This window comes from Muscardinus avellanarius (genome assembly GCF_963383645.1).
Source record: "Muscardinus avellanarius genome assembly, chromosome: 4".
NCBI classification, from domain to species: domain Eukaryota; kingdom Metazoa; phylum Chordata; class Mammalia; order Rodentia; family Gliridae; genus Muscardinus; species Muscardinus avellanarius.
In genome coordinates, this window is record NC_137789.1 from 99,871,441 (window position 1) to 99,885,181 (window position 13,741).

At 34.7% G+C, this 13,741-nt stretch overlaps 1 protein-coding gene across 4 annotated transcripts in view; it reads left to right on the forward strand.

The window, feature by feature from the left end:
* Positions 1-13,741, forward strand: part of CCSER2 (coiled-coil serine rich protein 2) — a gene marked incomplete at both ends in the record, with an annotated part of 108,259 nt that overhangs the window by 74,827 nt on the left and 19,691 nt on the right. For all 4 annotated transcript variants that reach the window (XM_080695266.1, XM_080695268.1, XM_080695267.1 and 1 more), the window contains one exon: positions 7,788-7,877. In XM_080695266.1, coding sequence (XP_080551392.1) covers positions 7,788-7,877 — 90 coding nt within the window. The remainder of the gene's footprint in view (positions 1-7,787; positions 7,878-13,741) is intronic.

Here is a 13,741-nt window from a genome sequence, read left to right on the forward strand (position 1 = left end):
ATTGGAGTTAGGGTAGTTTGGATTTGCATCTCTCTGATTGCTAATGATGTTGAGCATTTTTTCATACATTTATTGGCCATTTGAATTTCTTTTTTGTGAAGTGTCTGTTTAGTTCACTTGCCCATTTTTTGATTGAATAATTTATTTTCTTATCAATGAGTTTCATGAGTTCTCTATATTCTAGATATTAGTCCTCTATCGGAGGAATAGTTGGTAAAAATCCTCTCTCATTCTTTTTGTTTTTTGTTGAGTTTCTTGATAGTTTTCTTTGCTGAACAGCTCTTCAGTTTAATGCAATCCCACGTATCGATACTCCTTTTAGTTTCTTGTGCCTTTGGGGTCTTGTTGAGAAAGTTTTACCTGTGCCTATATGTTGAAGTGTCAGACCTATGCCCTCTTTAAAGAGCTGCAAGGTCTCTGGTCTGATTTCCAAGTCTTTGATTTATTTTGAATTGACTCTTGTACAGGGTAAGAAAATGGGGTTTATGTCTGTTTTTCTGCATATGGTTAACCAGTTTTGCAAACACCATTTATTGAAGAGGCTATCTTTTTTTCCAGTGTATAGCCCCTTTGTCAAAAATCAATTGGCCATAGTGTGCAGAATTGTTTCTAAGTCTTCTATTCTGCTCCATTGGTCTGTGTCTGTTTTTGTGCCAGTACCATGCTGTTTTTATTACTGTGGCTTTGTAGTATAGTTTGAAGTCAGGTATTGTGATACCTCCTTCATGGTTTTGTTGATAAGAACTACTTTGTATTTGTAAAGTGTGTTTCTTGTAACATATAGATGGATTGTGATTTTAATCCATATTACCCCCTTATGTCTATATATTGGGGACTTGAGGCCATTTATGTTCAGTGTGATCACTGAGAAATGATTCTTAATTCCTAATATTTTGAATTTTAATTTGTGTTTGAGGTAGTATATGTTCTTCTTTGCTTAATTGTTGATGAAAATTGTTTCTCTGGTACTGGTGTTTATTACTTCTTTTTTTGAAGTATCTCTAATGCTGGTTAGGAAGACATAAATTCTTTTAGCTTCTGTTTATCGTGGTAGCTTTTTATTTTCCCATCAAATTTGAGAGATAGTTTTGCCAGGTAGGACATTTTTTTGCTGCAAGTTGTTTTCTTTTAGAGTTTGGAATATGTTGCTCCAGGCCCTCCTGGATTTTTTGACCTGGTTGGGATGTCTGGAGTGATTCTAATTGGTTTGCCTCTGAATGTCACTTGGTCTTTTACTTTTGTTGCCTTTAAGATTCTGAACTTGGCTTCTATGTTGGTGAGTTTGACTATTATATGGTGTGGTGAACCTTTTCTCTGATCTTGTCTAAAGCGGGTTCTATAAGTGTCCTGAACCTGCATATTGGCTTCTTTTTCTCTGTTTGGAAAATTTTCTGATATTATTTCTTTGAAAATATTCTTGATCTCTTTGGTTTCACCTTCTATTCACTTTTCTATGTCTGTTATTCTTAGCTTAGCTCTTTTAAGATGGGCCCATATCTCTTTAATGTTCAATTCATGCCATTGAATTGTTTTTTCTAAATTATATACCATATGTTCATTTTTTGCAGTGATCATCTTCTAAGAGTGAGATTATATTTTCCATATGATCTAATCTGTTGTTTATAGTTTGTATTGATGCCTTCACTTCAATGTTTGTATCCTTCACTTCCTTCAGAGCTTCTTCCTGATTTCTTTTCAGGGTGTTATAGTTTTTGTTTATTTGTTCCTTTATTTCTTCCAGGCTATCTGTAAAGTTTTTTTTTTTTAATCCTGTATCATTTTTTCTGTTAAATTTATAATTTGTCGTTCCAGTGATCTGCAATTCTGTGTTGTTGGGTTCTGTTACTGTGGGGTTGTGGAGGTCATTGCTTCTTTGCTCTTCCTCCTTCTCGTGATTTCAGGTTTCTTAAATTTGTATCTCCTTTTTTTTTTTTTTTTTCTTTGTGGTACTGGAGATTGAACCTAGGAACCTTCTATCTCTGAGCTACACCTCCAGGCTTTTTTTTTTAATTCTTTATTTTAAAATAGGGTCTCACTAAGTTGCAGAGGGCCTCACTAAGTAGCTGAGGCTAGCCAAGAACCTGTGATCCTCCTGTTTCAGCCTCCCAAGTACTAAGATTACAAGCATGTGCCACCATACAAGCATACTTGCTTTTAATAGCTTTCTCTCAGTCTGTAGGTATCAGCTGGTATATGGCAAGTTGTGTTGTATTCATTGGTGAAGGTTGAATGAGGAGGTAGGTGATGAAGTGGTAAATGCAAGAATAGGGTAAAGTAGCAGATAGGATCAAATAGAATGAAAGTTTGGTTTTAGTAGGGTTATATATAGTAGAGATTCGAGATAAGTATGTAGTAGGATTCTAGTAACTACTATAGAGTATTTAGTATAGTTAAATGAAGTGGATTTAATATAAGACAAAGAAAAGAAAAAAAGAAAAGGGACAGAGAGAAGAGACTAGATATGTACAAGAGAAGAAACTTGTAAAAGGGATGTCACACACAGACACACAAAATAACAGAAAACAACAAAAAACAATAACAAAATAATACAACCCTACAAATATAGGAATACTGAACAGACTTGGTCTCTGCAGACCTCCTGGGTCTGTGTAGATTGTTTTAGCCGTTTAAGGCTCATATTCTCTAATAGGTTCTTGGAGCATGTTCCAAACACTCTTATTTGCTCTTTAACCTATAGTAATGATGTCGGTTTATAGCCCCCCTTTTTGGTCTTCTTCTGATTGGGACCATGGCATGGTATCTCTCACTGTGCATCTTTCCCTCTACAAGCCTGGATCTCTGAGCTCTCAAAAAGGACCTATCTCACTCAGACCCTTGTCAGTCTATATAGGCAGCTGGCATAACTGGGGCTGGATCTAATGTTAAGCACAAGTTTTCATGATTTCGACTTACAGTGAGCCTTTGTCTCTTCCTGCCTATATAAGCAGTGGGTGCCACTGGTACCAGGCCCAGTGTATAAGTACGAGTTTGCATTCTCCACAGCTAGGGATGGGTTGGTCTAACTTCTCTCCAGCCACCACAATTAGGTTGTCTGTGGTGATCTCCTGAAGCCCTATTAGGGCTCTGAGCCCTGGGGATGCTAGGCCTTTTTTTCCTGATTAACCCTGGGGGTTGTCTGTTAATCTGCATCTCTTCTGTGTCTGACAGCAGACTCTATTCCCACCTTCACCAGAGTGAACCGCAAAGTCTCACACCCTGTGAGTCAAGTCTATTCCTTGCTGTATAAGTCCCTACAGCCAAGCTGGGCAGTCTTCTGCAGGGATGGCTGATTTACTTATGGTGTTGCTGAGCACTGTGCTAGATCTCATTAGGATGCTGTGAGCTCGGCCACCATGGACTGAAGTTGTAGCTACAACTGCTTACTTAGCTAGCTTGAGGGTACTGTGTTTTTTTTTTTTTTTTTTTTTTTTTTTTTTTTTTTTGCTGGGATCTCTGGAGGCTACAATGCTGACAGTCTGGGCATGGTGAGGCAAGATAGTGCCACCACAGCTCCCGTGGCCACAGTCATTGGAGATGTGCAGGGTGCTTTCTTGCTTTCTCTTCTGTCTTCCAGTTTTCTTTCTGCTTCCTTCCAATTCTTGTTGCTCTCGTCAAATTAATGCTAGTTTCTTTCTCTTGTCAAGATGCTGTTTTTACAGCAGTAGATATGGAATGTCAGCAAAACTGATATGTGCTCCTTCTCTTGAGAAGTCTTGTTGATTCAGTTTCAGTGGTCTCCATTTAGGGTATTTAAAGTTTACCAACTTACATTCATTTATTGATGTAGGATAAATGGCTTTTATTCAGATTTGATTTTTAAAGAAATGAGCACTCAGCAGTTGAGAATAGGACATTTTTTTTCTCTCTGTGAGAAGAATTACATTGGGTAGTTAGGTTTAAGTATGAGCTGAAGGGGATTCCAAGGAAATGTTTTTTCTCTATAGATGATGTTGAGTGGTCTCTGAAACTATAATTTTATAATTATTATAAGTTCAAATATTAGTCCTAATGAAAACAATATATATAACACTATGAATTCAGTTATAGTATACTTTTTAATGATGTAAAAAAGCATAATGCGTAGAAATCAAAATAGTCAAATATTTGACCATCTTGATAGTCAGTATTTGAAGTTAAAAAATTGGTGTAGCAAAGCAAATCAGTCATTATTAGATAGTGATCTCATTCAGAATATAAAGGATATAATACACTTAGCCCTGAGCCACTGAGGTCAGATTATAGAAATTGAGTAAATAGTCACTTAAGATTCTTTTTTATTGTGAGTGTATGTGTGGTACTGGGGATTAAACCTGGGTGCATTCTACCTCTGAGCTACACTCCCAGTCCTATTTATTTTGAAAAAGGGTCTCACTAGGTTGATGAGCATCTCACTACTTGCTAAGGCTGTCTTTGAACTGTGATCCTCCCATCTCATCCTCCCAAGTACTAGGATTACAGGCGGAACGTCATGTCAGATATTATGAATAAAGATACAAATAAACTTTATGAATAATGAATAACCTAATATTATAAATCGAGGTCCTACTGAAGAGCAAATTAAAAAGAAAATCAGTAAGATCTGTTGTTTATGTTTTAAAGCAAGAACCCAGCCAGCTTTCAGGGGAAAAGAAGAAAGAAAACATTAGGAGATTGAGTAAGCTTCAAGATTTGCATAAATAGCAAAGCATGGAAATTGTTGCAGCTAGTACACTTCAGAAAAAGGTTACGTGTCTCATATTTTATAACTATATAAATATTTATATATTTATATATAAATATATAGTGGGTTCCATCCACAGTACTGAAAAAAAAAGATTTTAAATACTTGAGAGAGAAATTGGAAAAACTCAATATGGAAATAAAGAGTAAATAAATGGTGAGATAGAAATCATCTTCAAATAAATTTAAATTGATAAGCTTTTAATTTGATGCATTGTAATTTTACATCATATTGGGATATAGCATATCAGAAAACTATGTGCACACAGCTCTTGGCTCTTCCCTCTGTCACCATTCCCATACATGTCTTTGCAACTGGAATTGGTAATTTCATATACAGACATAGCATTATTTCACTGTTACATTCTTCAAAGGCTTCATCTCCCCTCCCTTCTTTAATCCTCCTCAGTCACTCCTTTGGAATCTCTTCTTACCTATCTGATGTTGTCCTTAAATCCAAACATCTTTTAAAGTGTCCACTTATAAGGGAAAACATATATCTAGTCGTTTTTTTGAGACTGGCTATTCTTAATATATTCTCGAGTTCTATCCATTTTCCTGCTAATGGTGTAATTTTGTTCTTTTTTATGGCTGAGTAAAATTCCATTGTGTATATATAACAAAGTTTTGTGGTCCATTCATCTGTTGACAGACACCTAAGCTGGTTCCATAATTTGGCTATTGTAAATTGTGCTGCTGTGAACATGGATATGCAAGTATTTGCTTTAATTTCCTTTTGGAAGATGCCCAGGAGCACTGTCACTGGGTCATATGGTAGGTCCATTCTGAGTCTTCTGAGAATCCTTCACACTGGTTTGCATAGTGGCTGTACTAGTTTGCAGTTCCACTAACAGTGTAATAAGGTTTCTACTTCCCCACATCCTCACCAGAATTTATTTTTTGTGTTTTTGATGCTTGCCATTCTAACTGAAATTAGATTAATCTCAGTGGAGTTTTAATTTGCATTTTCCTGGTTGCTAAAGATGTTGAACATTTTCTTGTATATTTCTTGTCCATTTTTATTTCTTCTTTTTTAAAGAATGTCTTCAGTTTGGTTACCCAGTTATTGAGTAGGCTATTTGTTTTCTTATAGTTAAGCTTTTAAAGCTCTCTGTATAGACCATTGTCTAATGGGTAAATGAAGATTTTCACCCATTCTGTAGGCTCTTTTGGTAGGTTTTTATGGTTTCCTTTGCTTTGCAGAAGCTTTTTAATTTAATCCCTTTCATTCTTATTTTAATTTCCTGAGCTTTCAGGGTCTTATTGAGGAAGTTTCTACCTGTATAGCCATATATTGGAATGTTGGTTCTATGTCCTTTTCTAGCAGTTTCAAAATTTATGGTCTAATTTTTAGGACCATCTTGAGTTGACATTTGTGCAGAAAAAGTTTAGCATTTAATTCCATTTTTTTCTACATTTGGATTACTGCTTTCTATTTTATCTAATATAATTATATGTCACTTGAGTGTTGAAAATCATCCTCGCTTAAACATTTAATAGGAAAAAAAAAGTGATCAAAAGAGCCATGGAGAGGAATTAATGGACTTTTCTTGTCTCCAGTATTAATGAACTGAATGAACAGGCACATTTCATTAGCTCTTTAGCACTTACCTGAAATGTGAAGGTTTTCTATGTGGTTTTAGTGTCCCCTTCCATTTCTAGCCTTCTATGCTTTATGTTTTTGAAAAATTATGTATTCAACTCTAACCTATGTTTGCACCAAAACTTTTTGAAACATAAAATGAGCATATAAAGTGTTGAATATGCTGTATTATATGAAGTATTTTTATGTAAAATGTGTTGATATAAATCATATCACAGTGCTCTTAGGATTTAACAGAAAAGTATAGAAGTTTGACCCTTCAAACTTTATTTTGGAATATCAAGAATGCCTGTCCATTTTCACCTCACATTAGTTTATATTGGCAGTTTAAATATATTTTTCTCATTGAATTCTCAAAATAGTCTTATGAAATTGATAATACAAAATTATCTTTCTGGCAACATAAAAATAGAACTCAGGTTTAGTAGGCTAGCAGTGGCATTTTAAAACCATAACAAACCTGGATTGTTTATAATTGTTCTAGTCAAAGTGGAAAACTAACATGCTTTTAATTAAAAATGTTTTATACTATATTTTCTCTTCTTTTCATACCTCCCAGATACGTTGAAAGTTAAGTGCCATTACAGTGAATTCCAAGAGAATCTTATGTTAACCTGCTTATATAGTGAATTTTGTTCTGAATGACTTTTCCATTTTTAAGGAATGAGGAATATATCTATACTGCAGGGATTTTTTTCTAATTGATTATTTTCTATAAGGAACTTGAAAAGATCTGATTACAATTAAAATCTTTTAATATTGGTAAATACTTTTAAAGTAGAAATATAACTTTACCTTGATGCAATAATCTAAAATTTCTTAGGTTTTCCTATGATTATTATTTAAGAGACCCAAGTTTATATGATAGGTATGTTGTGTCATACAAATGAGTGGTCTTTGAATGGAATCATATGTAAAGGATTCATTTGTGAATTGAGGTGGTAAAATGGATCTTGTTACAACACATCATTTAAGGGGCTTCATAGCATTGCACATGAACAGACAACCTGACATATGAATTGTTGACATTTAATTCCAATAGAGTCTCATCAAAAATACATTTAATAAACTGCAGCAGTGATTGTGTAGTAGTTTAGGAAAATAATACATATTTTGTACTTGTATTTGTTATATACTATATATTGCTACATATATTTTATACCTATATATTAATGCCATGTATGTTTATACATATAAATCATAAATAAGAGATTAGCAAGGACAGTTTGGAATAGTTGAAATTCTAGCCTTGCTAGCTTAACTCTTGAACCCAACCCTTGAATAAGATGACAGGCAACTGAATAGACCTTGATACTTACTCTAGACACATTAGTCATAGAAGTATAGTTTAATGTGTGACTTTTTGTTGATTTGGTCTTGTACTCCTTAGGAGAACCTGTAATTGCTTGCTTGTGTGTATAGACAGATTTAAACGATCGTAAAAAAAAATTGTGATTTTGTCCAGGAAACCCAGTGTAACTGCCACCAAAAATCTAAAGGGGAAAAATGCACATATGCTGACAAATACACCCAAACACCCTGGAGAAGAATTCCTGTAAGTAACATACTCTTAAACACCTCTGCTACAATTTGCTGTTTTGTTGTTTTGTTTTGCTCTTTTTACTCTAATCACTAATAATTTTTAATTTGCAATGTATAATTTTTTTCTTAGGTAAGTGTTTTTTCTTGTCTCTTAGATGTATATGTGCTTTCTAAAGCTTCTCTTTGTGTCCTCTATAAACAAATGTGCACTTAATAGCTTTTCCATTCTGCACACTGTAGCTCATTTTGTCTACTCCATTCATTGCATGTTTTTATGAAAGTAGCATTTTCACATGCCCTAAAAGATGTCAAATAGGAATCATTCTGCCTTAGTAGCATATAACACTTTGAAGTTATATGATATAGCATATTTTTTCTGTTGAAACTTTTCTAAATACATTTTATTATTGTAATTATAAAATATTGAGGGTATTAGGAAACATTAATGGGTGCAAACACAGATAGTAAAGGTTATATTTTAGGTAGAGTTAGTATATGATTTCTTCTAGACAGTAGAAAGTAGCCATCTATTCTTTGTGCTTATGTTGTTTTCAAAAAAATGTTATATTTCAAAAGATATTTAGTGCTTAAAAATACCCTGACTATCATTTAATCTAAGCTCCTCGGAATTCAGTTCACAATATGAGCAAGAGAATTATCATATGACCATCAGTCATCGTTACCCTGTTGTATGGGGCCAGACAAAAGACATTTATTAAGAGAATACCTGATAAGCCAGCCTTGACTCCTTTTCTTGATTTACATATTTAGCAGCAGAATTCTAGTAACACAGATGAATAGGGAAATATAATGGTTAATGAAGCAAACAACCCAGCTCATCACAGCTTAACTATAGGCCTTTAATGTTTATAAAGTAGTTATTTTCTTTATTTTCATGTAAGAAGTAAATATTTTTGTATTCTTTGTATAGTATGATGGTAAGAATTAATTCATTTTGCAAAAGTTTGGTTATTTCTCATGTTAGATATTAAGCTCTTGAAGTAAAACTGTGAAATTAAAGAAGGAAATACACAGATAAATAGGATTCTCCATTTATAAGCATTTTTTTTAAAGGAAATGGTGATGCATTGATATAAACTGCTGTAAATTTTATGCTATTCAGAAGATTGGGAAAGTAATTGGAAGGATCAAGAAGCTTAGTAAAGAAGATGAAGGTAGAATCCTAGAAAGCAAAAGACAAATAGATGGTATAGAATTCTTTTTAATGGGTGTGGAGTTCTAGCTGTTCGAAAGCAACTGAAAAATAAAAGATTGTCCCTTTTTCTAAATGGGCATTTACTATTTGCACATTTTTTCAGTTTTCCCATCGGGGTTCTGTGTCTTACTAAATAGATTGGCAATTCCATCAAGCATGAGAAGTTCCATTTTCATGAAAGTCTTTATACTTCATATTATTCTTTTTGACTCTTTGAACCTCACTATTGGAAACTGGATACTAGTCTGCCTCCTCACTAGACAAAAGTAACTGGTGCAGAACAACCCTAGTACATTCATTAATATATTCCTGAGTTAATTTTACCATGACCTTGGGTAAAGTGAAGGTCAGTTTTCTAGTGTAATACTTCTGACAAACCTAGCTTCAGCTTTCCCTTTTATCTATTATTATAGGGAGTCACCTGGTCAAATGCCTTTGTTTTATAGATTAAAGATTCTAGAGACATTGAATTGCCCATTAAAGTTTTTTTTTATTAATAAACAAAGAGCTTAGTTACTATAATTTAGGACTCCTAACATCTAGTCCAAAGCTTCTTGTCCCAAAAGCACACTTGAGGAGCATTGGAAGATGAGAGGTTTTGCTGACTAAAATGTTCCGGAAGAATATCCCTGATAAAAGGAATAGTACAAGTAAAGACAAAGAGATGGGAAGGTATAGTTAGGCAATCATAAGTACATGCTGTTGGCTTGAAGTTAATGTTAAAACTTAGTATAGAGCTGAAATTTTATAGTAATCCAGGAGTTATTATAAAAGTAGTTTTAGCCGGGCATGGTTGTGCATGCTTGTAATCCCAGCATTTGAGAGGCTGAGACTGGAGGATCGTGTTTTGCCGACAGCCTCAGCTACCTAGTGAGGCCCTTTGCAACTCAGTGAGACTGGGTTTCAAAATAAAGAATAAAATAAAATAAGGAAGGGGCTGTAGCTCGGAGGTCGAATGCCCCTGGGTTCCACCCCCAGACCCGCAAAAAAAAAAAAAAAAAAGTAGTTTTACTAAGTTCTATTTATTTTGTTAAATGAATAAACCAAATATTTAACCAAATAAAAATGATATTTACTTAAGCAGTCATTTTAAAATATGAAATTACATACTGAGTTTAGCATATACATATATAAATATTGCTCTTTGGTCTTCATTTCAAAATTATTTACTATAATTACAATGATTGTCTTTTCTTGTAAAAAGCTACATTTAAAATATTTTTCTTAGCAATTATTCACATTTTTTAAACAAAATTTCTATGATGGAAATGTGGAGATGTAGTGTGATACTTCTTTGGCATTTTTAGTTTGTTAGGCAGTAATTTTGGGAATGAAGACATGTTATTTAAAAAAAAAAACCCTAAACTTAGTGTAAATAAAATATTCTTGTCTAGGTAAGCCTTTGAAAAAGTTGAAAGTTATTGTCTGAGCCTCAATTCTTATAATTTCTTGGGGGAATTCAACTGTCTTTCTGCCTTAATCACTTGATTACAGAACCCTATGTGTGAGGGATATGTGGGAATCTCCTCTGAACATTTTCTAGACATGAAGACTGCAATTCAAGATGGAAAGGGATGATGGAGGGAGAGGATCATTCCTGTAGGATTTGTTGGCAGCCATTGACGAGATAGAAAGAAACATGAAAAACCAAAAAATAAAATGGATACCTCGTTCAGATCCTGCTAAAGGGCAGAGAGTAGTTGGCCCCTGTACTATTAGAACAATGGAAATTTGAATGTATTAGTGCAATTTTTTAAATTGATTTGTCCAAAGGGATTTTGGTATTCCCTGGTAGATACAAATATGATCTCTGAAGTAGACAACCAACAGGAAGTGAGATGAAGAAATAAAATAGAAGAACAGAGCCAGGTGTGGTGGCGCACACTTGTAATCCCTGCGCTTAGAAGGCGGAGACAGGAGGATCACGCTGGTTCGGAGCTGGCCTCGCTGGCTTAAGAGACCCTGTTTCCAAATAAAAAAAAATATAACATAGGTCTGGAAGTGTAGCCTGGAGGTAGAAGGGCTTCCAGGAACCCCAGTACCACAAAAAAAAAAAAAAATTAGAACAGAGGAAAGGAAGAAAAGCAGACATTCACTTTTGTATTCAGGAGACGGATGTGTGCCCACTCAATGCCAACCCCTATTTTAATCTGGGAGTGTATATTTGAAGATGTGGTTTCAGACTTCTAGATGCCTGCATGACATTAATGTCACTCTTTCTACAAAGAAGCTGAAACTGAGAAAGTGACTTGTGCATGTACTTGCACAAATTGTTTACAACAGTCTTATGTGAAAAACCAGGTTTTCTTACTTATGGGTAATATCTTAGTTCTCTCCCTTTTCAGTGGCTACAGGAAACAAAGTGACTGACTAAAAGGAACACAAACAAGGTATTAGTTTTGGGAAAGGAGGACAGAAGCAGTTGGTATTAGCAAGAGATCATGATAAGGGCTTACTTCCCTGAGAGAATAAAGTGAAAGCCCTGGTTTGCACTGTGTGGCAGTGAGTGGTCTTAGCAGTCCATAAAAACATATTTTTTAAAATTTTTATTGGTGCATTGCAGTCTTTCTTTCTTTCTTTCTTTCTTTCTTTCTTTCTTTCTTTCTTTCTTTCTCTCTTTCTTTCTTTCTTTCTTTCTTTTTTTTTTGTGATCCTGGGGTTCCTGGAAACCCTTCTACCTCTAGGCTACACTCCCAGACTTATTTTTTTAATATATTTTTTATTTGGAAACAGGGTCTCTTAAGCCAGCAAGGCTGGCTTCAAACCTGCACGATCCTTCTGGCTCTGCCTCCCAAATGTGGGGATTACAAGCATGTGCAACTACGCCTGGTTTGCAGTCTTACATCTTAATGTAGTACAGGATGGTGGAGGCATACATGCATACATCACCCAATTAGCCCTTAATTCTTGCACCATTGCCTCCCTTACCCTCCTCTCATGTTTGGTTTAGTGATTGATATGTTTGTTAATGTACATAGTGAACATTAGAGAATTTCCCTCTTTCCCCTTTCCCCCCTTCCATACACTCAGGTCGCCTTATTTGCTCATCTATAGTATCCCCTTTTTCATCTAGAGTTCCTCCTATGACCCATTTCTCCTTAGCTTTCACATATTAGGTAGAACATCTGATTTCTTATTTTTTTGTGACTGACTAATCTCACTTAGCATAATGTTCTCCAGTTCCATCCATTTCCCTGTAAATGATGTAATTGTGTTTCCTTTTATGGCTGAGTAAAATTCCATAGTGTACATATCCCAAAGTTTTATAATCTATTCATCTGTTGATGGACATCTTGGCTGGTTCCATAGTTCAGCAGTGGTGAATGCAGCTATGAACATAGATACACATGCATTAGTTTGGTAGTTTGCTTTCCATTCTTTTGGGTAGATACCCAGAAGTGGTATTGATGGATCATATGGCAAGTTCAGTTCCCATTCTTCTGAGGATCCTCCATACTGTTTTCCAAAGTGGTTATTACTAATTTGCAATCCCACCCACAATGTATTAGAGTTCCTACTTCTCCACATCCTTGCCAGCATTTGTTGTAGTTTGTGTTTTAAATGATTTCCATTCTAGTCGAAGTTAGGTGAAATCTCAAGGTAGTTATAATTTGTATCTCTCTGATTGCTAATGATGAGCATTTTTTCCATGCATTTATTGGCCATGTGAATTTCTTCTTGTGTGAAGTTTCTATTTAGTTCCCTTGCCTATTTTTTGATTGGATTATTTCTTTTCTTAGTGCTAAGTTTCTTGAGTTATCTGTATAGCCTAGAAATTAGTCCTCTCTCAGAGAAGTAGGTGGCAAAAATCTCCCATTCTGTTGGCTCTTGGTTGAGGTTCTTGATAGTTTCCTTTGCTGAAAGAAGCTCTTAAGTTTCATGCAATCCCATGTATTGATTCACCTTTGCCACATATTGTTTCTTGTGCCTTTGGGGTCTTTTTGAGAAAGTTTTTTTTTTTACCTGTGCCTATGTGTTACAGTGTTGGATCTATGCCCTCTTTAAAGAGCCTCAAAGTCTCTGGTCTAATTTTCAAGTCTTTGATCTATCTTGAATTGACTTTTGTGCAGGGTGAGAAAGTGGGATTAATTTCCATTTTTCTTCATATGGTTAACCAGTTTTGCCAACATCATTTGCTGAATGGGCTCTCCTTTTCCCAGTGAATGTTCTTGGCACCTTTGACAAAAATCAGTCGGTTGTATGTGTACAGATTTGTTTGAGTCTTCTATTCTGCTCCATTGGTCTATGTATCTGTTTTTGTACCAGTGCCATGCTGCTTTTATTACTATGGCTTTGTAGTATAAAGTAAATATTCTGATTCCTCCTGCATGATTTTTGTTGCTGAGAACTATTGTGGCTATGCTGGTTTTTTGTTGTTGTTCCAAATTTTCCCATTTCTTTGAGGAATGATCTTGTAATTTAATGGATATTGTGTTGAGTTTGTATATTACTTTTGGATGTTTGTCCATTTTGATTATATTTATTCTGCTTATCCACGAACATGGAAGATCTTTTCATCTTCTAAGTTCTTTATTTTTTCAATGTTTTATAATTTTCTTTGTAGAGGCCTTTTACCTCCTTGGTTAAGTTTATTACTAAGTATTTTATTTTTTTGCTTAATATCCTGAGTGGGAGTGTTTTCTGAAAAAGATTCTGATTTT